This window comes from Fundulus heteroclitus, chromosome 7, assembly GCF_011125445.2.
Source record: "Fundulus heteroclitus isolate FHET01 chromosome 7, MU-UCD_Fhet_4.1, whole genome shotgun sequence".
Taxonomy (NCBI): domain Eukaryota; kingdom Metazoa; phylum Chordata; class Actinopteri; order Cyprinodontiformes; family Fundulidae; genus Fundulus; species Fundulus heteroclitus.
In genome coordinates, this window is record NC_046367.1 from 14,715,237 (window position 1) to 14,741,542 (window position 26,306).

At 43.5% G+C, this 26,306-nt stretch overlaps 1 protein-coding gene across 2 annotated transcripts; it reads left to right on the forward strand.

The window, feature by feature from the left end:
• On the forward strand, positions 1 to 26,283 carry ints6 (integrator complex subunit 6). Of its 2 annotated transcripts, none has more exons than XM_036139015.1 (19): positions 1 to 462; positions 615 to 692; positions 3,845 to 3,994; positions 9,751 to 9,840; positions 10,957 to 11,140; positions 13,893 to 14,018; positions 14,300 to 14,451; positions 15,401 to 15,553; positions 17,283 to 17,415; positions 18,727 to 18,821; positions 18,904 to 19,014; positions 19,115 to 19,330; positions 19,545 to 19,671; positions 20,858 to 21,000; positions 21,086 to 21,272; positions 21,501 to 21,869; positions 23,646 to 23,739; positions 24,784 to 24,930; positions 25,349 to 26,283. In XM_036139015.1, the coding sequence occupies exons 1-18, from the start codon at positions 352 to 354 to the stop codon at positions 24,875 to 24,877; spliced, it is 2,613 nt and encodes an 870-aa protein (XP_035994908.1). In that variant the 5' UTR covers positions 1 to 351; the 3' UTR covers positions 24,878 to 24,930; positions 25,349 to 26,283. The 2 variants fall into 2 exon arrangements, with proteins under 2 accessions (XP_035994908.1, XP_012723960.2); XM_012868506.3 differs by having other exon boundaries at positions 352 to 462; positions 24,784 to 24,927; positions 25,346 to 26,283.
• The last annotated feature ends 23 nt before the right edge of the window (positions 26,284 to 26,306 follow it).

Consider the following 26,306-nt stretch of genomic DNA (forward strand, 5'->3'; position numbering starts at 1 on the left):
GTACAGCGCATTCAGTGTAGGGAGAAGCAGGGACTCACTCAGAGGGAAAGTTTGTTACTATGAAACTTAGGAATATTTACAAAATATATGCAAAATTATCAAAATCCCTCGTGCATCAATAACTTGCCCCACGGGTGCCAGGTTTTAGGCTTAGTTTTGCCGGAATGGGCTTCTACACTCACTATTCTTACACTTTTTTGAAAGAATGTGTGAGACAGACAGTTAGCCAGCCTGCTAGCTAGCTAGCTAGCAGAGAGGTGAGACAGGCGGCAGGAGAACAAAAGATTTTTTTTGCGCTTTGGCCGGTTGTACTGACACCAAGTCCATGCAGAACGCGTCATTACCACCACAATGCCCGTTTTACTTTTTCTGATAGACACGTCCGCTTCAATGAACCAGCGCACCCATCTGGGCACTACCTATCTGGACATAGCAAAAGGCGCTGTTGAGACTTTTATGAAGGTACTGTAACCACGGGACACACTCATGTATCGGGAGATCCCGAGCGAGGGGGGGACATCGGCGGCTCAGATCGTCAATGTGCTGTTGCAAAGCTCGCCTGTCAAAAGCTGATCTCTCGTTAACCGAACATAATTCTTCTACTATTTCCACAGCTCAGAGGGAGAGATCCGGCGAGCCGAGGGGACCGGTATATGTTGGTAAATTTTGAGGACGCTCCGTTCGGGATAAAGGTAGAATTTGCTTTCGGGTCATGTCCGGCTTTACATCTGTCCTCCCCACCAGCTCCGCCACGCTGTGATCACTGTGTCAGCCGTGTAGAGAAAATCTTCAGGAGGAGCTTTCATACCCCTTTTAAAACATGGCCGACATTTTGTTTCAGTGCGAGCAGCAAGGAACTCTGGGTGTTATTTATACAGCGGGGTAATATCTGAGGGGTGGGGGGGAGTGAGGAGGAAGAGAGGGGGTGATACACTCGTAGCCTACTTTACTTTGTATAGAGAAAATAGCTACTTTTTGTCACCTGTGACTTTGTAACTTATGATTCCAGGGAGGTTGCTCAAACTCTAGGGATCAAATTTGGATACAGTACTATTAAAGTATTTCCATATATTTTTTTAGATGGTTTGTATGTCTCATAATAAATGCTATAAGTAATAAATGCAATTTCACAGAAAGGCAGAAAAAAAATACAAGTTTTGCCAAGACAGTCCAGTCAACCAGAAAAAAATTAATCTAAATAACAATCTTATCCTGGATTTAACACAGGGCTCACTAATTAATTTTTTTACCATACAAATTGGTCAAAAGTGCTCTATCTAAAGAGACCAGACTATTTCGTTTGATAGTTGACTTTACCAACAACCCACCCACCCCCCTTCCTCCTGAGCAAGCATGTAGCGACAGTGGAGCGGAACAACTCCTCTTTAACAAGGAGGGAGGAAAAAAAAAAAACCTCCTGACTCGGCATCAGGAGCTGTCTGCAGTGGAAAGGTTCAACAAGACTGAGAGTAACCACAGAAAATATTTTAAAAAGAGTAAAAGTGTATTGGTTGAACAGCAACGCGTAGCTTTTAGAGGTAAATACTTAAACTGATTTATAGGAAAAAAACGATTAAGCCGGTCATGTCTGTAGGTGGATCTCATAGAGACGTAGGGTTTTATGCCTGAGACGCTTGTTTTAAGCAGACAATATTGTTAAAATATTAATAAAACAAATGAATTGAAAATGTGAAATAACAGCAGGAAGCACGAGCAAGAAAGCATCAAGGATGGAAACAACCCCTCAGGGCCAAAAAATTAGTTGAAATTTCTCCAGTTGGATCAAAATCGTGTTTTATTTTATTGGAGTGGAAGAGGTGTTAATCCAAAGTTCTGTACGTACCGGGGGAAACATAAAACAAACTTTAAAGAAGGGAGCTTAAGCTTTACTTGCTAGCTATGCGAGTAACGCACAGGAAGCTAGATACAGGAGTAGTAAGCCATTGATATGTAAATTAAAACAAGCCAGTGCAGTAGTTTTGTACAGTGGAAGCCCATTTAAATAGAGAGAATAAAAGTAAAGTGAGGACTAAGACTAATAATAATTTTTAATTTTCATCATCTGCATTTAGAAAAGTAATTTCAATGTGGTCAGGATGAGGTAAGAGATTGCTTTGTTTCTATAAAAGAAACCCATCTTTAATTGAAGTTTCTTTATTTTAAGATGATAAAGGGGTGACTAACCCTAACATGTTTTTATTTTATTTATTTATTTTTGAATTTGGTACCAAACTGAGGTGGATAAAATACGACGGTAAATGTCTACATCAGTGTAGAAATAAAGAGAAGCGTCATTAACTTTCTGATCTGCTTAACTATAAATTTTATTATTGTTTTTTTATTTACTTTATGAGACTCCTTATGTGCCATCCACATAACAGAAGGGAACACCTCTCTGTTAAACACACTACTACCTGGGCCCTGTTCCAGAAAGCTGGGTTAGTGACTATCCAGAGCAAGTTGTGGGGTAAATTCCTGCGTTCTCTGGCTTTACCGTTACAGAAAGCTCAGAAGCCTTGACCCTGACTCAAATTATGACAACAAACTACTCCGTGAAATAACCGTGCTACCGAGCACAGCTGTTTGGGCTAACTTCCTCCTTTTTAGCTGAGATCTACACAAGGAAGTGTTGGGAAAGGTGTGTCCATTCTGGAGGAACTTGTACACGTGGGAGCGCAAATCAGACCATGATTAAGAGTCTTTGTCATTTCTGTATTAATATATTTTCAAGCATTACCGGTTTTCTGCTGCTGTCAATGATTTATCTCAATATTCTCACCACTCCTATAATAAGAGGGCGCTCTCTGTTCTCAACCATTCTTTTTTATGCTACTTTTTTTTTTGTTTTTTTTTTTTTGTTTTTTTTTGTCAACTGCAGCCTTTTAATACCATAGGAGATGCAGAGAATCTTTCAGAGGCCACTGTATGTCCCGCTGTCATTAATGTTACTGTTGCACTCAGTTATGGTCGAGTAATGTTGATCCATTGTCAGAGACCTAAAATATTAATAAAAGAACTTCCAGTTCTAATTTTCCATTCAGATATTTTAGTTTGAATTAATATACCCCCCCTCCCCCAGCACCTTTACTTCAACGTAAAATATAATATAGCCTCTATGATTAATAGAAAGTGAGGTCGGCACAGATTATGCACCTACAAGAAAATTAGCATTAGCTAATTTTTAGAAGGATGAGTGGAGCCAAATTCTGGTAAAAAGATGAAGGAACATATCAGTTATTTCAATAACTCACACCATCCCATCATTATTTGCATATGTTGATTATACCCAATTAATGCTTTAGTTCAACCCCCCCTCCCCATTTTTTGTTGATGAATGAGGATAGTGTGAGAATAGTTTTAATTCTCCGTCAAATAACACTCACACGTTGTCTTTTTCAGCAAATACCTGCTGCTAACTTGCTTTTTTTTCTGCAGCATTGTTGCTTATGCTTTAATATTCTCCATATGCCTTCCTTAAAGATTTCTTATTCCACTCGTGGTAAATGCGCACTTCCAGGCTTCTCATTTCCTGCCGATGCCATGATGGATCGCGTTATCTGTGCTCCATTGATGAGGGCTTCTTTCATGCTCTGGCTCAACTCAGAGTTGATTGGACGCTGAGTTTAGTCACCTGACTGATATCCCCTGTTCTGAAACCGAGAACGCTGAGCATGCCAGCGTGAGGTAGAACTACTCAGGGTAGCTGCTTTCTACTGGGGGGGGGGGGGGGGGGGGGGGGTAGATCGGCCATTCGTTCTGACAACGCTATTTGAAATGGCAGCTGACAGCTCCATCTGAAAGGTCATTAACAATCTTTTTGTTGTTTTTCGTTTTGTTTGCAAAGGCTGGATGGAAAGAGAGCCACGCCACTTTCATGACAGAGCTGAGGAACCTCCAAGCAACCGGGCTCACAACTTTTGGCCAGTCCTTGAGGACCGCTTTTGATTTACTCAATCTCAATAGATTAGTCACTGGGATAGACAACTACGGCCAGGTACGTAGCCTCTGAAGACCAAGAGAGGAAACCAACGTTCATGTCAAGTGCACCCACAAAAACCCACTCAACCCCCCCCCCCCCCCCCCCCACCCCTCCCCCCATTAAGTCCCCAGCCTTGCCCCAGTAGTGCAAGCATCAACAACACACATACTCTGCTGCCACACATTCACAATCAAAGAAAAACAACAACATAAAAGCAGCTAAGTTACAGGGAAAATAGAAGTAGCTAATCTCTCTTGCTTCTATAATAATTGTTTCTTTCACCATTAATAAGGTGTCTTGCATATTTATTTGCGACACCCGGTCATCTGTTGGTACTGTTCTTTTGGGGAAGGTGCAACAGACAAGTTATCTTAGAAATAAGACCACATGTTTGAATTTTATTTATTTATTCCCCCTTATCCTCAAGGTTCAAAATTATACATATAGACTCAAATATATGCTTATAGATCCTCTTATTTGGTAAAATGCCCCGTGTTGGCGTACTGGACACAGTGAAGGGATGAATGGGAAAGGGGGTCTGGTTAAACCTGGCTCACAGTTTGGGGGTTTTAACAGAACAAGGGTTCCAGACGTGCGTCTGAACGGGTTTTTGGAAAAGGGTTATACAATTAGGGTTTAGACGTTACCAAAAAACTGTGGACCGTGTTTAAAAGTCGGGTCTGTGGCAGTAAGCCGACCCGTTTTAAATCCCGCTAGGTTTCAACTTAACGTCCTGCCAGAGTTCTACCAGAAGCGGGTTCTTTTCAGCCCAGAGAAGTCAAAACGCAGCTCGCCGTGAAATCTAATTATTAGTGGATGTGGGTGGGTGTGTATATAGGAATCTCTTTAGTATAAGGTAAAATGGAAGTTGTGCACCTAATTCTTTCTGCTCATCTGAGGGGTTATAAACGTCTGACTGGCACTGTACTGCTAACAACGGCTGAAATCCCGACTACTACCTAAGATTTTTATTCAAATATCTTACTAGTTTGCCTGGCACAGTTGTTTTTTCAGAATGGGGTCTGTTAAGTGTTTCTCCATCTTTTGCGTTTATTATTTACAGATGAGAAAAATATGTGAAACATATTTTTAGTTGAATAAGTCAGCCGTATAACTATTGAATGATGCCAAAACCTTGTTTGGAAGAAAGGCAGTGTGCCGTTTGTGGCTGCTAAATTAGATTTTTCTGGTTTTGGTTTACTTTCAAGCAGCTGAATTCTGAACCATTTTATTAAAAGAATGTTTCTAGCTTTTAGTTTATTTATATCACACTTATACACAAGAGCTGTAAACATGAGGCACTTCAAAAGACAATCGGGCCAGATTCATGTCCAATTATCTCAAATTTGATTCCTCCCAAATTCAGTTAAAATCGAAGCAGTTCATCCTAATGCAGTGGCGTCATACAGGCAGATTCAGATTTAACTACATGTAGCCAAGTTTAATCCAAAATATAACAGATTCAGTCAATCGTTTGATAGTGATTTTATATAAAAAAATAATCTGTTTTAAACTCATCCAATTGTATTGCATGGTCTTTGTGGAGATTACTCTCCCTGAGCAAGCATGTGGTGACAGTAGAGAGAGACAACTTGTTTGGAAACAGGAAGAAGCCTTTATTGTGAAGTTCTAAAGGTGTTTTTTTTTCCCCCCTCATTAGCTCTTAAAATAGCCTTAACAACTAAATATAATCTTCACAACAGGTAATGTGGTCATACGCACAATCCCAACAGAAATAAGAACGAGCTAGTAGAAAAGACAGATGTGTCCCACATTCCTGTCACCTACAGCATCCTTCCACAGTCAGCTGGAGTGCCTCAAAGCAAAGCGTCTACAAGGGAGGGGGTCAAAATGGAAAGCGAGACATCGTGTTTACAGGTTTAGACTTCTGAGTTAGTGTTTGAATGCCTTAAACACCCGCTGAAGTCCTCTTTCATCGCCACGCTTGCCGTGCAGTGTCGTCTAAAAAGATCAGAGAGGCTTTGCTTTGATGGCCTCATCAGAGAGGAGGGGAACAACGAAGCAGGTCCCAGGATATGCAACACCTCACCGTGTGAAGCTTTCTATATCCACCGTCGGCGTATTTCCACATCTGTTTTCCTTTTTATGGAGATAGATGCGGAGAGTGAATCTGAAATGTTTCCTGCGTGCTGACTGGAGACAACCCGCATACATGCGGCGTACCTAACGCACGCTAGACGCCCCGCCGCAGTGCGACCGCCACTCTGGCTGGGGCTGTGGGCACGGTGAACACAAACGGAGGTCGCCCCAGGCGGCTGCAGAGCGCGCTAACCCTGACCTCGGTTCCTACTGACGCCTGGTAGGTGTGACTCTAATTAGAATATAAAAACCACTTCCCTCTTCTTTCCTGTTTGCTGAGAAGTCATTTGCTGAGCGGATGGCACACTTCCACTACATTTACTAGGTAGTAGCGTATGTCCTTTAGGAAAGAAGTCACTTAAGAGGCTGTGATTGTACTTATGTGTGCTTAGAGGGGCCCTTTTTGATTTTGAAGGCGAATCATTTACTATTTAGTTTTAGATATTTGTGCTCGGCGGCAGCAGCTTCAGATTGCTTGTTTTTGTCCGTTTGACACCCAGCAGGCACCTAAAGTTGGCTAAAAACCATAGTTGACATGGTTTGTCCTATATTATCTGTATTTCTACTCATGGGGCTAGTTCCAGGGCACACGTCCAGGTTTTATCGTCAACACCTGGCACCTTTAGCGTGCGGCTAAACGGCAGCAAACCAATGCAGGAGAGACTAGGCAGAAACATGCCGGCTAGTTTCTCCCCCTGAACTTTTCCTATTCTGTCCTGTTCAATCACACATTTCAGGGTGTTTTTATTTCTAGGGGATTTTATGTGACGGGTCAGACAGACTTTCTCGGTTGGATTCAGGTCTGGACTTTGACTGGACCACTAACACTTGCGTTTGCATTGATCTAAGTAGCTGTGGCTGTGAGTTTTGAGCTGCTGTCCAGGTTCCTCCCTGTTTTTTCTGCCGCGGTCTTCGTCGGACTCACCGTCGTTCTCTAAACAGTCTCTCAGAAAAATGGATAGAGTGGCTCTGCAAAAGCGTAACTAGGTTACTTCTGCAGACTGTTGGTTGTGCCGGATTTTATTTAAGGGTATCGGATAAAATCAGGTTGATGTGGGTAAGACATTTTGAAAACAATGTGTCCTTTTTCCTTTCAGGGGTTATGCACTACTTTTGTTCTGGCTTGTCAAATGAAATCTGAAAACGGTGGGGAAAAAAACATTACAAATAGACTTAAGTTTGTGATTATAACATGACAATGGGGAGGCGTTCAAGGGGGGAAAAAAATCTTTAGCTGTTAGTAGAACGTCTCTTTTTCACAAACAGACTGTCAGACTGAATCAGGGGAATATAAAATACATATTCTGCAAACCGAGACGAGTTGCATCAGCGCTCTGACTCCATAAATTTAGCTCAGTTTCCCCCCGCAGCTGTAAATCACAGCCTAACAAAAGTTATGTGTCAGCTTTGTGTATAACGCTCCTTCTACTCAGCATCACTCAGTTTTCTCTGCCTGTTTTGATGTTTTTTTTATTTGTTTTTTTTTTGGTCTGTATGTTCCTAAACTGCCTGATGGTGTAAGATGTTCAGTGTGATATATATATATATATATATATATATATATATATATATATATATATATATATATATATATATATATATATATATATATATATATATATCCACATCCCATAGAAGGAAAATGTGTCCATCCTTGTTTTACTAAATTGTCTTAGTTTATTTTAAAACCTAGAAGAAATACAATTATGGTCCTACTAAAAAAAAAAGTATATATTAGATATTAATAAAATAGAATACATTGTCTCTTTTTTTTTAGAAGAGTCATGTAGCCTTTGCAGCTTTAAATGAGTTTGCTGTCCCTGGACTAAGGCCAAAGGTGACTCTTTCGGCTATAAAGGTTGCCGACCCCTGATCTAGGGCGCCTCTGTCTGCCGTAACAAAGAGTCCTCCAGGTTGCCAGGCACCTACCCCTGGGAGAGGAACGGGGGTCTGCGAGGTAAAGCAGGAGACAAGTCAGCGGGTAATCCTGACACAGATCACTGTCCATATGGAGGCCAATCACAGAGCAGGAGGAGGCTGGGGGGGGGGGGGGGTGATGTTAGGTTGCAGGAGCAGAAATCCATCTGGTGCTTACTTCGTTATGAGGCCGACGTTTTAAACAGAAACTCTAACAAAACCCTGTTACTGTCCCTTTGACCTAACTTGTGGCTGCTAAGTGTTTCTGCTTTGTCCTGTTCTGATTTTGATGAGGCGTTACAATCCAAACGAAAAAAAAACCTCTGCGTCTAATAAAGCTGACAGTCGTCACGCTGTTGAAATCAAAAATCATTTGGCCACTTAGACCCGTCGCTGGCTTCATTAGCATGCCAGGAAAGTTCCCGTTATGAAAGGATTTGGGGGGGGGGGGGGCGGAGGAAAGAAATCAGTAGGTTGTCATGGATACCCCCAGCAGGGCAGATTTCGGTAGTCTGTGTTTGCTTTGGGTTATACGGACAGATCCATCATTCAGCAGGGGACGGGGCCCACAGGTAGAGTCCGCTCCCGTCAATAAGCGTCCTGCCGCAGCGGGACGGAACAGGACGGCCTGTGTGGAGGCGAGCGTCGGCACGCCGGCTGTCTGCTGACAGAAGCTGTCAGTCTGCATCCAGGTCTTACTCTGTTAACTCGCCGATGAATGCGATCCTGCTCCAGTTTGAGCCTCTGCGTGGAGCGCTGATGTCGGGAAATGTTGTGGGATCAGGCAGAAACGAGGCTCCATACCCTGTTTTTTCAGAGGAGAGAGGGAACACGTAACGATGTGGCTACATACAATCCTCGGAGGCAGATGATCCAGTCAGTGCTTCACTAATGATGCTGGGTCACCTTCAAAACTTTAAAATGTGGGACCTGATCCCGCAGTGCCTTTTCAAAACGACTATTAACACCCCACAAGATTGTTTAATCCAAACACTTCAATATATTTAGAGGTTTATCTGATCAGGCAACATGAAGTAGAGTGATTAAATATAAAGCATAAGAAACATAAAGCATGGTTTTACAAACTTTTATTACAACTAAAAACCAATAGACTTTATCGTGCTACTTGTGTTCATCCCTTCTGGGTCACTACTTTTGTCAAACGACATTTCGCTTCTGTCTCCTCTAGACCCACATCTGCGAGATGGAAGATCTTCCTCATTCTTGCAAAATGTTTGTTTCTGCAGCTTCGCAGCGAGGCTCAAGCTCAGTCAGATTCGATTGGGGAGCATCTGTCTTCGTCCGTTTCTAGGTCCCACCACAGATTCTCAATTGGATTTAGCGCTGGCCTTTGACTAGGCCATTCTCATGCATGAATGCGCTTTGATCCAAACCGTGGCGTTGCCGCTCCGGCTGTATGTTTCTGCCTGATTGTCCTGGTTTCTCTCTGTATTTAGCTCCATTTTTACCCTTAACTCTGACCGGCTATGCTCTTCCCGCTGAAGACGAGCGTCCCCCACAGCATAATGCTGCCACCGTCATGCTGTGATGTACTAATTATGTGATTTAATTTGGGGCAATTGCGGTGAAGTTGGCTGAATAGGATGTTCAGCTGTAACAAATTGTGAGAAGAATGCTTTTTAAGGGTCTAAAAACTTTTACAAGGCACTGTAGGTGTCAGATCATGCTGGTCATTGTTTTGCTTGCATGTGCAGGTATTTATTGTGAATATATTTCCCTCTTTCTCGTTGCAGGGAAGGAATCCTTTCTTCCTTGAACCTGCCATCATAATTGCAATCACTGATGGCAACAAATTGACGGGCGGCAGCGGCGTGCAGGATGAGGTCAGTGGACGTCTTTAATCAGCCTCTGAAAGTGTCTTATGGGTAGAGATTAGCATAACGTCTGGGTGGGGGTATAAAGCGTCTTTGATCGTTGTCATCAGAATCCCTCTTGTGATGAAAGGTTACGTAGATTTTATATAAGCCAATGGGAGAATAATCCAATTTGTTTTTAAATGAGGGGGGAAAAACAGAAACTGTCTAAATGCTGGTATAAAGGAAAAACAAAATTGTAAACCCCCCAAAAAAGAAAAGGGGAAAATTGTGATGCAACGCCTCCATTGATCTTTTTCCTCATGCTTGGCTTTTCGATTTTTGGAAATTTGGAACAAAACACAAATTTCTTCATCATCCAACTTCAAAATAATTTTTCCCTTCTGAAGTCTTTTCATTAAAATATACCCAATAAATATTTAGATCTTATTATTTTTTATTTTTTCTGGAAAAAAAAAGGTCCCAAACATAATTGTGTGGCTTTTTGTCGTCAAGTAAAGTTCACCTCTCCTGTGTCGTCGTCTCGACAGAACAATGAAATCACAAGTGAGGACTTAATTAAACCTACAAACGAGGAAGAGAGATTATTGAAGGTTATTGTTATCAGGAACATTTTCTATGGTGATGAGATCCCTAATACCAACAGCCGGATTAGAAAAGTGTGACCTTTCTGTTTTTTTTTTTTTTTTTTTTTTTTTTTTTTTCCACTGTCTGTAGCAATAGAGCATCAATAAATCTGCGTTTATTTGAAAATACGGTTAAATGCGATTACTGTGTGCTTTTCAGCAGCACTAGCTAACGAAGTAGCTCATTAGAGAATTGTTCCATTTTACTCTTGTGTCTGTGGTGAAGTGTTTTCATCGACCATCTTGATTTTATGTACTAATAGTCGTAGTCTGGATGGCCGATTATCTATTAATATGATAAAAAGTGAACCAGTTTCTCTCTTTTTATAGATGATTGCATAAAGAAGCAAAGCGCCCTTCAGTGCTTTCATTTCCCAAGCTGTGCCCTTGACGGTCATTAGCGAGCAGAGATGCTGAAATCTGCGCTGATTACTGAGAGCACAGGAAAAGCTTTTCTCCGTCTGATCTTAGAACGTGTCTGGTGTTCTCCTCCGTCCAGCTCCATCTGCCTCTGACCACCCCGCTGCCAGGGAGCGAGCTGACCAAGGAGCCGTTCCGGTGGGACCAGCGGCTGTTCGCCCTGGTGCTGCGTATCCCCGGCAACACCTCGGTGGAGCCCGAACCGCTCAGCGGCGTCCCGCCCGATGACTCTCCCATCACACCCATGTGTGAGGTGACTGGAGGTCAGTGATGATGCATGAGGTCACACTGGTTAATGGATGTCGTTTAAATGCACTCATGGAAACCGGTTTAGCTGCTAGACAAGAGTTTTCTGTAGATGTCAGATTTTTATCAACTCTCTAGATTTTAGATGGGCTTTATGTCTGGATGGGGGGGGGGGGGGGTACTGTTTAGGTGCATTATGGGAGTTCCCGTGTTTTGATAAATGGCCTGGGTTTGTTTAGCCGTTTCCCTTCCACTTCTCCAGACACTGATGGCACAACAATAAATCACCCCAATGCCCTTAAAGTAACCAGAAGGATGCCTGGTTACTTTAAGGGCACTGGGCATTTATTATAGAAGCTGATGGAGCCGGAGAAAGGGATAAAAATAAAGACATTGAACAAAAAATAAAAAAACAGATTTATTATTCATTATAGAATAAAAAACATTTTCAGTTTTGTATTTTTTTTTATTGTCATTGCAGCATTTTACTCTTTTTCCCAACTTTTAAGTTGTGGATTTCCCAGACAGTGTGGGAAAGTAAAGGACTATATAGACCCAAGTTTTTCTGAGGTCTGGATAATTATAGAGAAGACTAGAATAGAAATATTTGCCTGTCCTCACTTTATTCCCTGTCCTATATTTTAAGTTACATTCATCCATCACTACAGTGCCTCGCCAAAGTATTCCTTCGCCTTCAACGTTTTCCCGTTCTGTCATCTCAAAACCACAAACTGCAATGGAGTTAATGGGAAATCTTTCACCAACACAAAGATATCCCATGTCCGTGTTTCACATAATCAGGCAACAAATTATAAATGAGGCCTCTGTAGAAAAGTTCATGGTAAAGTTTTGTACTTTTAAGTTTTTTAAAGGCTTGAATTGTTGTTTTTGTGTCTGGATAAACTTTTAATTTTTATATGAAGAAAAATGTGTGGATCCCTGAACATATGCAGGCTGCATTTATTCTTTGTTTTTAAATTAGCAATTTCAGTACCAGAGCAGTTGTCTTATGTCTCCTCTGTGGCGATGGGACTTGGATGAGCTCTCACAGGATCGTTCTCGTTTTCAATAGGTTTACAAAGAACATTAAATCAGTGGTTATTGTTGCCGGATTGCCAGAGCCGGGTTTTTATGTCGGGGGGGGGGGAGCCTCTCAGCTCGTCGTAATTCAATGAAGAGTAGCGCAGCAGAGCCTGGCCGGGAACATGCCGGGACAGGCTCCAAGTATTTATAACAGTACATCAAAATAGCTGTTTGTTAAACACATTCTGCTGCACAACAGATGAATCATCTGCCTAGCTGCGAAACGAGGGACGGCTAACATGAAGCCGAAGAAGAAAAAGGATCGCCTTGGCAGCCGTTTTCTCCTCCAGCTAGGGAGATCCCTGAGCTTTCTCTCCACTCGCTTTACTATGTTTACAGCTTTGTGTTTACAGCTTTGCCAGAGGGGATGTAAACGCCGCTCAAACGTTGTGCAACTTTAGTACCTGAAGCACAAACGGACGCGTCTGTAACGGGAGCGGCGAAGGAAAGAAAGATTCCTCCGTCGGGTCCCAGGACAGGAATGGTAGCGGTGGTTCTCAGCCGCTGGTGGAATAAGCCTCGGCCGCTGCTTTTAGAGCGCGTTTCGCCCAGAGAGGCGGGAGGAACACACCAGAACGACGCTGACGGCGGTTTTAAGATGAACACACAGGGAGGGACGGCGTACGGCGCTCTGTGTCGCCGTCTGAATGCGCAGCGTGACCCCGGCTCCATTGTCAGCGAGCGCCGTCCGTTACCGCTGATGGCAGAGCTGACACAAAGCCGCGGCCTATTCAGGCCAGGAGCGATCGGGTGCACAGCGGGGTCGCCGCGGGTCAAGTGGGGGGCTTCCACGGATGAGATCGCCTTGGTTTATTTCATTTTTAACCGTATAGCTGAATCGACGCGCTGTGACCAGAGGGTGAAGACGAATCGGAAAAAATCACCAGACTATCAACACAAACAGTTTGAGGACGGATTAAAAGTGTCCTCAAGCTGCAAGAGAGCTTAAAAAAGGCTTCTGATTTTTTTATCTCAGAAGAAAAAAAAAGAGAAGTGAAGGGGAGCGGAAACTTGAACTCTCTGATGAGCCATGAGAGCTTTGGTTTAGAGATGCCACCGTGTCGCAGTGTGACCGTGATGGGAAGACCTCCTGAAACGCTACAGTTTGTTTCCTACTGCTGCAAATAATCTTAGCCAGGAGGATTTCACTGACAGGAATGCTGTTGTAAACCTTTTATCGATTAAGTTCATTTAACATGTGGTTTGTTTAAGGTCAATGTTCCAGCCTGTAGATCTGGCTCCTGCAGTCCAACGGCTGGACAGTCATGCTGGTACCAGGGAAGCTCGTTATTTACTGGGATGCTTTGTAGAACGTTTTGGAACCGTTGGACTGGAGCTTTTATGGATCTTTACAGTGATCCTCCTTTGGCTTGTTTGTTTGCAACATGTTCGGCTTTTGCGCCTAATCGACAGAATAACTTTGTCTCACGTTGATTTGGGGGAGCCTTGGGGGATTAAGTGGCGTTGTCATGTCTAGCTTTCTGTGTAATTCCATCAGCAAATCCAAAAATGACAAAAAAGAGGCAAAATGTTACATTCGCCTTAATCAAGTGGGCCAAAATGTTCTGTTTGAGGTTGCATAGGCTGGCTGCTTCATGTTTAAGGCTCACATAGATCACGTGATCTTCAGACATTGATAAACCTGTTCACCACTGGATGCTAACCGTGGTCGTCTGTGTGTTGCAGGCCGTTCCTACAGTGTGTTTTCTCAGCGCATGTTGAATCAGTGCTTGGAGTCTCTGGTACAGAAAATCCAAAGTGGAGTGGTGATAAACTTTGAGAAGACTGGACCTGACCCTCCTCCGCTAGAAGGTACGAGAAGCTCCTCTGTGTCTGGCAGCCAGAGAAACCTCCCTGGCGTCTGCTCTGCTGCTTCTGGTGGATTAACCAGAACCTTTTTTTTCTTTCTGCTTTCTCCCACTCACCTTTTTTAATCCTCCCTGAGCCTCGCTTGATTGGGCTTTAACTGAAGCCGCTGGATTTATTTGTATTTTCTGTTTTAACCACTAACTTGGATATCAGTCATCATCATCAGTTGTCTATTTTCTCACTGGTTGCCGGTGGAAATCCCTTTCCTTGGTGTTTCTTAACAGACGCTCCAGCTGAGGCGCTGAAGTCCGGCCTGCAGCCTTGGCACTGCTGTCACAAGCTGATCTACGTACGACCCAACCCTAAAACCGGCGTCCCCATTGGTCACTGGCCCATCCCCGAGGCCTTCTGGCCCGACCAGAACTCCCCGACACTCGTAAGAGGCGTTTTTTTGTTTTTGTTTTTTTATAAAAAAAAAAAAAAGTTTAGAAAGGCTGATTTTAATTTGTGTTTCAACTTATTTGTGCATACTGCTCTGCAAAAGTATTCATACTTCTTAAGCGTTATCTAATTCTCTGTCGTGTTACAGCTACAAAGGGCTGTGTATATAACTGGGATTTTATGTGATAGACAAAAACATCATTATGGAACCAGAGAAAAAGGATTGTTTTTTTTAGATTTTTTTATTTATTTTTTTTACTAATAAAGGTCTAAAAGTGCGACAGTGATTTGTGTGTAGAGCTTCCTTTACTCTGATTCCCCTAAATAAAACCCAGTGTAACAAACTTGGAGAAATGGGCAAAGATTTTAACCTCTAGCTTTCTGAGGCCCTAAGCTCAAAGTCAACAATCCAGTAAAAGCTGGATTTGTTTTTTTATTTCTGTCAACATGCCTATATAAACAACGTTTTGTGATCTCTGTGCACGGTAAATAAGCCTACGCTGTATAAAGTGAAGTAATTCCCCTTCCGCGCCACCAGTGGGCACTATGTTTTTTGAAACTCAGCAGCTGGGCCATGCTTACAAACACTCGCCACGAATGACGGGATCTGATACTGATCCAAATTCATGCCACGTCGTTTAGATTTTTAATAGTAAATGACTTTAAACAATCTCTCACCTTCTGTCCACTTGAGTTACCACATTCAAATCCAATTAAAATATACTAAAGTTTGTGATTTTGATCAAATGTGGAACAGTTTCCAGGGGTTTGAATACTTTTGCAAGACTATGTAAATTTAGCCGGCTACATCAGTGGCAGCATAAATTAAATAATAGGATCAAACTTTTCCATAGTTACTTAAAACCCCGATAAAACGGTAAATTAAATAATCCATTTAAAAGGGTAAAGTGGGTATTAACCATGTGTCCTGTGGTCCAACACAGCCGCCCCGCTCCGCCCACCCCCACGTCCGGTTCTCCTGTGTGGACGCCGAGCCTATGGTGATAGACAAGGTGCCCTTCGACAAGTACGAGCTGGAGCCTTCGCCGCTCACGCAGTACATCCTGGAGAGGAAATCCCCTCACATCTGCTGGCAGGTACGTCTCAGTGAAGCCAAATGTCCCCGCCGAGAACGCTGGTGGAACCCTGCGGACGTGTCATTTAAGGTCCTGAATCTGGTTTAAGTCCAGAAACGAATGAGCTGACTGTGCTTGAAAACTCTGACTCACATCCCGTTTCTCGGCTGTAGAAGCCGAACGTTGTTGTTTTCGTGAGAGATTTAAAGCCGACGCAGAGGAGCAGGCCCTGCCTCTGCGTCGGTGCCAAAGTAATGGCTCTATGGGTGCTCTTTGCGTCTCCAGTGGCCCGGCTCATGCCAAAACTGTGGATAATCGCAGAGCGGCTGGACGCGGGGGAAAGTGTTCGAGGATGAAGCTGTTAGTCTGAGCTCAGCTTGCTGTCTGTCGGCTGTTGTGACCCGTCAGGCTGAACACCAGAGCGTCCCCTTTAAGAGCTATCATGTGTAATGTTTCTGGAAATCTATCTTAAAAAAAAAAAGCACATGTTTTTTTTTAGTTATCCAGCTGCACCTGTATTCAAATATATGGAGAGTACATCACAGACTGGACCCTGTTTGTTTTATTTAGTAGCATTCAGGTGCAGGGGGCTGAATAAAACTTAACAATCGTGCTCTACTTCGCGTTGATCCGCCACATAAAACCTGAATAAATGACACTGAAGGCTGAGGTTGAGAGTTCATGGGGGGGGGGGGGGGGTGCTCTGCATATACAGACGTCCATGTGTCGCGTCGCTTCCTCTTTTAACGTCACTGTCCTGCATGCAGCCGAGCCGAGGGAGTAGAAACTGTGTGCTGACTGCGCTAAGACTAAAGGGTAGGGATGAGCCGGCGGCCTGCACTGCAAAAACTGAATTAAAAATCAGTAAAACATTCTTGAAATTAGTGTATTTGTCCTTAATTTGAGCAGGTAAATAAGATGATATGCTAATGGAAAAAGTGTTGTTACACCTAAAATAAGATAATTAGATAAACTGCACTTCAAATAAGATGATGGAGATGAGTTGTTCCTATTTTAAGCGCAAAAATCTTATTCCATTGGCAGATAATTTAAACTTGCTGCTCAAATCAAGGACAAATACACTAATTTCAAGAAAACTTTACTTATTTTTAGTCATGTTTTTGCAGCGTGTCATACGTGCGGGTTTGCTCCCAGACGAGTCAAAGCCGCTGCATCTGTCCCACGCGGCCAACAGCAGCCTGTCAGCTCACCTGTCCAGAAGATATCCTCCAGTTTGCTGAGCCGACATGTTTACAGGAACCTTTAACTGGGTCCAGTGTGGCTGAAGTGAAACGGCCCAAAAACTAAACATGAGGAGGAGGTGACCTGATGCAGACCCTGAGGGTTGTTTTTTTTTTTTTATCTTTTCTGCCCATTTTTTCCTGATGTGAGCGGTCTTTGCTGTAACAAGGAGGCATGAAGCCAGATGTTTCTCCTTCACTCTGTCCTGTTTACCCACATTGAATTTCTTTCTTTCAGGATTTTTTCAAAGGTTTTCTTTTTTTTCTTTTTAAAGGGACAGAAACTATTTTGTTCACCATGAAGTTACTTGTAGATGCTAATATTTATATACAACCTACAGATGCCATAATGTGCTTTTATTACAATCAATCGATTTGGGTAACTTGTCTTTTTTTTTTTTTTTTTTTTTTTTTTTTTTTTTTTTTTTTTGTACCTCAGAATTTTGTTTGCTGATTAGAGTTCAAATGTCACTGCTGATTTATTGATTGGTTTGTGTTTGTTTTTGTAGGTGTTTGTAAGTAACAGTGCCAAGTACAGTGACCTGGGTCAACCTTTTGGTTACCTAAAGGCTAGCACAGCTCTTAACTGTGTCAACCTGTTTGTAATGCCCTACAACTACCCTGTGCTTCTGCCACTTCTGGGTAAGACTCCATTCCTTGCATGTTACCCTCTGGGATTTTCTTCTTTTTTTTTTACCTTGTGTAATGCTCAGACAGAATGTCCTTTTGGAAATGTCTCAATAGCTTAAATCAGGGTTCTCTTATTTCCACCATGCTAGGACAGAGTTAAAATGTTACAGGTCAGCTTACAGTGCCACTGAGAAGTTTACATGCACTAATTGTGTGTTAATTTTGAGCTTTTAAAGAGATGTTTTAGTCTTCTTTTTTTCCCCCGTGGTGGTAAATCGAAACATCTACATTGGTATAAATAAAAACTAGAACCGGATTTATAAGTTTGAATCTATTGTAATTCTATTGAACTTTTATCTATCGATCGATATATATCGTTATCGAATTATCGTCCAGCCCTAGTTTCTCTGTGTCTGGGATCACTGGGACACTTGACTGTGTCCAGGTTTGAACCATTTGATCCAAGCTGCCTGCCCTCCTAGAAGAGGAAACTGGTCGGGAGGTTTAAGGACAACACAGGAAACCAGCGAGGCTTGAGCCTATCAGGAAGTGGAAGATAAAGCGAATTTAACCGGAGTAAATCGAAGATGCATGACTACGTTCAAAGTCTTCAACTCACTGCTCAAATCAAAAGCTAAACTGATGAAACCTGGATATGGTCTGACTTTCCAACAAGGCGAAAATCCCAAAACACACTTAAAAAAATGGGAGTCTGATATCCCACTAAGATCCTGCCAGAAGCCTGCGGATGGCTACATAAAGTATCTCTGCAACTTGCTACAGGACGTTTACCCAAATATTAGTGGCCGTGTATGTATGTATATATGTAAGCCCCAATGTTTGATTTCCACCCAGTGTAGATTAATCAAATCACATTTATTTATAAAGCACATTTAAGAACTGCCATTGACCAAAGTGCTGCAGACAAAAAGAAAAACAATGATCATTCAATGCAAACTCTGTACAAATGAAGAAAAATGGCGACAAACTCTCTCTCACTGTGAGGAAAATTCACAATGATCTCAAACATGTGTATATATAAATTAGTTTTTAAAAAGCATTGTTAGTTTAATATTTATGACTAAGAAAAGCAGAAAATGAGGAGGATGCTCAGGTCCGTGATGAGTTCATGTAAAGCTCTGACTGGCACAGAAGGTATGGGTCACAACAGTCTGAAACTCAAATACTAAGTAAAGATTTAATTTAATCAGGTGGAAGAAGTAAATAATCAAGTCAAACTGTTGAGAAGCTGCAGAACATTTTCTCTAGAGACGGTATCAGCTGGGCTTTTGTGTCATTGTTCGGTTGTTGTGCTTCCTGCAGACGACTTGATCAAAGTGCACAAGTTCAAGCCGACCCTGAAGTGGCGCCAGTCCTTTGAGAACTACTTGAAGACCATGCCTCCTTACTACATCGGGGTGAGTTGAGTCCGACCGACGTGGATTCTTCCTACTTTTCGCTAAGCGAGGCTAACGCCTGCTCTCCTCTGTTCCTCTGCAGTCCCTCAGAAAGGCGCTGAGGATCATGGGAGCTCCAAACCTTCTGGCTGACAACATGGAGTACGGTCTGAGCTACAGCGTGGTGTCCTACCTGAAGAAGCTCAGCCAGCAGGTGTGGCACCGGCTTCGTGAATCGCCATTGGCTCTTGTTTTTTTTTTTTTTTTTTTTTTAGGAATGTTATTAAACGTGGCGGCTTTTCTCACATCCCCAGACAAAAATCGAGTACGACCGCCTGATCGCCTCGATCGGCAAGAAGGCGCCCCCAGAGCTGGGCATCAAGGTGCGATGGCGGGGCGGCGGCATCTCTTTAGCGCAGAGGCGGGACTTCATCCAGCAGCTGCAGAGTCTCACCGGGGAGGCGCCCTCTCTGCCCATGGAGCTCAACCCCAAAGAGTTTCAAGGTTTTCACCTGGCCCTGCTCAACAAGGTAAGAAGTGATATTTATATGAGCTAGGGCCGTTTTATGTGGAAGCTCGTACTTGTCTGTGCTGCTGCTTGTGTTATCTCATCAGCTGAGCTCCACTGAGCATTTCTCTCTCCTATTGCTAGGATACAAGACGGCTGTTTAAAAATAATAGCCTTCTTGTTTTTCTTTCTTTCTTTGTCTGGGGTGTATTTTTAATCTCTTACCTCCGTCTCAGGGCCTGAAGCCTCAGAGCTTCAGGAATCCCTACGACATCCCACGCAGCCACTTGCTGGACCAGCTCAGCCGAATGAGGAGAAACCTGCTCAACACCACCGTCTGCACCCTGCGAGGCCAGGACTCTGGTAATTGTCTCTGGAAAGGAGCTTCTGGTGTTTTTTCCACGGAAATGAGAGACGACCAGAGCCGATCTTCTGTTTTTGTAAAGCTTTGACTCGCCGAGGCAAAGTTTGACCCGTTTACTCTCTTCAAGAACTATAATATAAGAACATCTTTAACAGCATTTTTGCTCTTTTTCCAGCTAAGCTGCCCTGAGTGGTCACTAATTTATGTTAATATAGATCATTTTTATTTTATAGCCTTATCTGTGTTCTGTAATAGCTGTTGCTGCAACTAGCATTAATGAAACAGCTGTCTGTGTGTGTTCCTTATAAAATGTAGATCTTTACCTAAACTCTGAGGTTTCCAGAAGGTTGGCAACATTTCTTAATCTAGCATGTTCTCTGAAAGCAACTTAGATAGAGCAGCTTTACTGGAATGTGTTCAGCCTTCCTACTACAGGTAAACAACATGGACTTTAAATCTTATCACAATATACTGTGATAACGATAAGTGATGATAAAAGACTCGTTACAGCTTCTTGCGGACTTATTTAGGTAACTGTGTGGCTGTGACTGCATCTCAATAATAGCCCAATAAACACAAATACTGTCCTTAAAACCATTTAACATATAACATATATTAAAACAAAATTCCAAATGAGCTTCATCAGGACTCTACTTACATACTGCACACAGAACCTGCATTTAATTATGTTTTTGAATTGATTGATATTTACTGATGCTCTATGAGAAACCATCAGTGGAGAAAACGGCAAAAATAACAATCCTGGCAGTTTTGGGGGTTTCCAGATGTGACTAATTGGATTTTAAACTCCGCTTCTTATCACAAACTTTTTCACGATACAGACGAAACGATGCGATAAAGGCCGATCTATACTTCCTACTATCTGCTTTAAAGTCTTGCTCTCCGCAGAAGTCATAGAAAAGGGTTTACTTTAAAAAAAAAAAAAATAAATAGCTTGTAAAAACTAGAGTTTCTGTAACATTAGCAACCTTTGAGCTGCTGAGGCAGCAGCATCCATACCAAAAGTGTTGTTCCTACCGTTAGAGGGTAGCATTCAGATAAATTACTTTCATCATCAGGAAGTATCTTCTTTCTACGAGCTAAAACAAAAGCCTGGGAGCATTTCAGCTGGAAACGCTCACAGAAAAAGAACTGAATTTGATTCCAGCTCTGTTTGCCTTCCAGACCAACTCCACAGCGTACCGATCGCCCAGATGGGAAACTACCAAGACTTCCTCAAAGCTGCCCCCCAGCCGCTCCGGGATGCCGATCCCGAACAGCCCAAACGCTTGCACACGTTCGGAAACCCCTTCAAACTGGACAAAAAGGTACGCCGCGGACGCTGATCCGCGCTCAGTCCAAACGGAGAAGGCAAGGCTGCCGTGAAGTCTAACTGCCTCATTTCTCCTGCAGGGCATGATGATCGACGAGGCGGACGAATTCGTGACGGGCCCGCAGAACAAGGGCAAGCGACCGGGAGAGAGCAGCAACATGCCGGGCGGCGGTCCCAAAAGGCGGCGCTGCATGTCGCCTCTGCTGCGTCTGGGCCGGGCCTACACCCCCCCGGTGACGCCTCCGGCCAGCCCCCGACACTCGGCAGGTCAGGTCCAGCATATAAAACCATCAGAACACGTCCTGAAGAATGGAAATAGATGAGCTGATCACTTTTATCGTTTTTCCTCTGTGCTAACATGACAACTCTAACCTGAGATTTTTTTTTTTTTAATGTAGAAATTGTGAAGCGTAGGTGTTTGGATCAAAACAAAAATGTTCTCAGAGTGTCTGTAGCCATCCTGATCCATGAATCTCCATCTCCTAAACCCTTTAGATACGGACGTCAACGACGGCGCACCAGAAGCCGAGCTGATCATCAACCACCTGAACCAGAACCACTACAGTCCGGACACGACCTCCGACCCCGAGGTGGATAACCCGTCGGGGCCGGCCCACGTCCAGGAGAACCACAACTCGGCGGATCCGCAGCTTTTCCGGCACAAGGACGAGGAGGAAGAGGGGGGCGAGCGGACGGGCGAGCCGCCGGGCAGCGAGGGAGGGGGGGAGATGGTGCTGATGGAGGACCAGACGACCCGGTTCCTGTCGCCCGCTGCGCTGAAGAAGCACATTCACAGTGAAACGACGAAGGTCAACAACGAGCTGAGAGTGATGATCACTAAGGAGATCAGAAAACCCGGCAGACGTACGTATACAAGGACGGATAAATGTGGAGGGGGAGGGGCTTAGTTATGGATACGACACTAACTTTACTAGTTACATCCTAGTAAAGTTACTTCCATCCATCTTTCCCTCGACTCGGACCAGTTTCCCGCTCCCTGCTGCTGAGAATCACGAGGGTTCAAACACCCTCTCTGTGCCGGACGTGGCGTTTTCCTTGGTGGCCAAAAATTTTTTTTTTTTTTTTTTTTTTTTTTTTTTTTTTTTTTTTTTTTTTCTCCTCATCTGACAAGAGCACCTTGCTCCATATGTTTGCAAACTCAAACATGGATGTTTTTAGAACCATAGACATAATATAAGAGTAGACGCGTCATTGGGCGGGTTCTGCCTATGCTGCGATGCGTCAGAGCGTCCGCCATCTTACATGTGGCAAATCTGCAGTTACTCAATCAACAGTATCAGAGGGACTTTAATCTCTGAATATACTTTGTATTCGTAGTATTTTTGTTTTTGTTATATTACACGTTTATTTTCGTATCCCTTTAGCTTCATTCTCCTGAATTTATTCTTCTAAAGAATATTTAAAATAATCTAACCTGGCCCTATTACTCCAGGAGTGAAATAATTCTGCAAACTGTGACTATTCTGGAAATGTTCCCCCTTAATTCTCATAATATGATGTTTTTATCATAACAGTATCACTTTTGTGTTTTTTTACTTTATTGACCTAGGACTTTTAGAAGGCAGATACAAGTAGTGAAATCAGCCAGAATACATTTCCATGCAGCACAGGAATGAGGCATCTTCTCTGATTCACGTTCACAATAACAGAACTCAACTTTTTTCTGCCACATACAATATGGCGGTGACGTTGACGTGCGAACCTGCGCCCTATGACGCGTCTACGTATATATGTCTGTGTTTAGAACCCCCACCTTTCAGGAGCCTGGAAGCTCACCGACTTTTTAAACTTGCATGGCGATTAAAAGCACACAGATCGTAGGCGAGGACGTTCACCGACGTACGTCAACCTGAGAGTTTATCAGGCCAAGGTCTTCAGGCTCAGCAGTCTGTTGATCAGACTGATTTAGGGGATTTCTGCTGTGATGAACAAAGAGAAAACACTTCTGTTTGATGGTAAATGGCTTTATCTAACCAATAACCCAGAGTGACAGAAGGGGCTTTGTGTTATTGTTCATATTCTCTAAAAATGGCCTGGTCAGCAACTTAAGAGCACAACCTCTATTCTAATTTTGTGGAAAAAGGAATACGTTTGGTCTTGGCCTGCTGCAAGTCATGATTAATAACAGAAAGAAGCCCTTAATATATTGGTCAGGTGACATCAAGCGTCTCCTTTCGAATTGAAATTCCTGAAATTAGTTTTAAAATTATTTTCCATTTGTGTGTGTGTGTGTGTACAAGCAAATTTTAGGTAGGCGGCCATTTTCCTGTAGCCTTTTCCTCGCTATGATCAACGCCAATCTGTCTTACTGGAGTGGCATGTTCCCTTGTCTTTCCCATTTTGAAGAGTGGCTAGGAGTGATGGGCCTAAGTGTCTTGTCAGGTTTATACTTCAGAGAGAACTGCGTTGAGTTTAGTGAGTAGGAGGTAAAAACCAATCTCCAAAGCTTACTGTTGGAGAACCACAGCTGAGAGTATTTTCAGCAGGGCTGCCTAGAGCTGTAGAGGGCGCTGTAACCTCTGCCCACCTAAAAAAAGCAGCATTTAAAATGGACCTATAAGGTGTTTGCTGACATGTTCCTCCTGTTCACGTTGCTTTTTTTTTTGTTTTGCCTTTCAGACTATGAGAAGATCTTCCTCCTCCTGAAGCAGATCCAGGGCACGCTGGACACGCGGCTCATCTTCCTCCAAAACATCATCAAAGAGGCCGCCAGGTACGAAGTCGCACTTCTTTTCGTGTCCCCGCCGCTGCGCTGACCCGCTGTGTTGACCGGCTTTGACTAGCAACAAATGCACTTTGCGCTCATCGGCCACTGCATTAATCTCAGCCGGTCGAGTTCTCATTAACACGAGCGGCGAACCAATCACACGTCAGTAACGTTTAGTCGTCCGGAACGTCTGACGGTTACTTCCAGCAGGCTTCAGCTCATGAAGGAAGCTGTCGAATCTGAAGCAACTCGGTGACACCATCTTGTCAATATAGACGATGGTTTCAGATGCCTTTTTTTTTAACGTGTGCCATGAAGAATTAAGGCATTTTAGTAGGTAAAAGTGGGTCCAACCTGGTTCTGGCAAAGTGGACCGTTGAGCTTAGGTTAGGTTGTGACTGATGCCCTAATATTGCAACCAGCCATCAGAAAATAAATGATTTTTCCATTTATTTTTGGGGTTGTAAGACAACAAGATGTGAATGTTCAGGGGCTGTGAACCAGGGGCGGTTCTAGACAGGGGCCAACAGGGGCCTGTGCCCCAGTAGACCTGTTCCTGGCCCCTGTTATGACCCCTGTACTAAAAACATGATATTAAATTTCTTAGGATGATAAATGCTGACAAAGATACCGTGACTGACTGGTCATTTGGATCAATTGTATTTTTTTTTCGTTTATGTTTTTACCCAATAATAAAATAACAAAATAATAAAAAAAATAAATATAAAAAAACAACAATAATTTAAAATTAAGTTGTTTCACTTTAAGCTCCCGCTGTATTGAGAAAAGATCAGGGGTCTGCAACCTGCAGTTCCAGAGCCATAATTGGCTCTTTGGCTTAATATATTAAACGATTAAATGTTGACCTGTTAAGTTCCCCCCCCAAATCTTTTGTTCTGTGCCCCACCCTGGCCCCCCTGCTAAATTTGGTCTAGAACCCCCACTGCTGTGAACACATTTGCTAGGCTCTTTTTACAATAACATCTGGCTTGGCTTTCGTTGTGTTTAAGTGAAGCTCGATCTTAAAACTTTGTTCTCACCGCCCCAAAGGTTCAAGAAGCGAGTTCTCATCGAGCAGCTGGAAAACTTTCTCGAGGAGATCCACAACAGATCCAACCCCATGAACCACGTGGACATGCTCTGAGACCAACCGAACTGAACGGACCCCACAGCCCCGCCCACAACCCCTCTGAACCCCCCCCCCCCAGGCCCAACCGAGGCCCAAAGACCAGACGACTCAGAATCCAGGACCTCCAGCTGCTTCGGCCGACCCGTCATTTAATCCACATTTCCATTTATGGACAGTAGGCACCGAAAGTAGGTCTGAGCCTGAATGTCGGGGGGGGGGGGGGTTGGTAAAGAGATGCTAGGTTTGACGTTTGATCAGCGGGCCCGGTCTCACTGTGGTTTCAGCTGAGCGGACAGACGGCAGCTCTTATCTCGCGTACGGGGTGGAGTTCAAGACTTTCCCAGAGCGGCTCAGATGACGGCCTGCAGCCAGAGCGCGGTGCCGAGCGTTTTTCTGCGACTTCAGTCTGAGCGTCCAGCGTTTGTTTCCAGATCACTCAGGGTCCAGAGGGATCCAGCCAAGACGTTTAGAAAACAGTTTTCTCCCACGTCGTCGTACTCCTCCCCTGACATAGCAGGTGTTAATCTCTGAAGGGTTACAATTTATTGTTTAAATCCAGTTTGTACACTCCATCAACCTGGAGCACTCCGCCACTCAGCCCCCCCCCCCCCCCCCCCCCCCTCCCCCAGACGCATGTCATTTGGGTCTGAGGCAGACTGATGCTTAATAATATTGCTGAATAATTCAGGTGTTGGACAAAGTGAACGGTTTTCCAGAGAGCTACAGCGAACCCCACGCAGAGGAAGGCGTTTTTTAAAAACGGGGGACAAAAAGCTCAGGAACTGTCATCGATGCATCAGCGTCAGCAATAAGCTCTAGCCCCCCCCCCCCCCCCCCCCCCCACATATTTATTTACGCCTGAAAGGGCCAATATGCAACACGAACTGCTGAGAGCAATGATGAAATGAGGTCTCTGTTGCTGACATATTACTGACCCCCCCCCCCCCCTCCCCCCCCTCCATCCCATATGAACTTCTCTCTGCCATGAATCGCAAACCAACTTCTTGTTGCACTTGTGTGAATTTGAGAATTATTTAATGTAATTTAAAAAGAGAACTACATTTTTGTTGCAATTTAAGGAAAAAGGAAAAAAATCTATGTTCAGCGTTCTCAAATGTACACAAATAGGCCCTCGTCGAGGGTCTAGAGGTCAAAGGTTGATTTCTGATTCCAATGGCCGCCCTCTTCCTCCGCCCTCCCCGGACAGGGACCAAAATCTGCCATACTTGTCTTTTATTTGTGAAGAGGCCGCTACCAAAAGAGTATTTTGAATACACTGTAAAGATGTAAATAACCCTAGAGTACTATTTAAAAAAAAAAGACAAGATGTTCAGTGGAAAATGGCCTTTTTGTAAGTATTTCCATAAAGTTTCTATTTTACACTGTGAAGGGCCATGTAAATAAAGTGTTCCATAAACATTCGACTCCTTGATGATTTATTTAT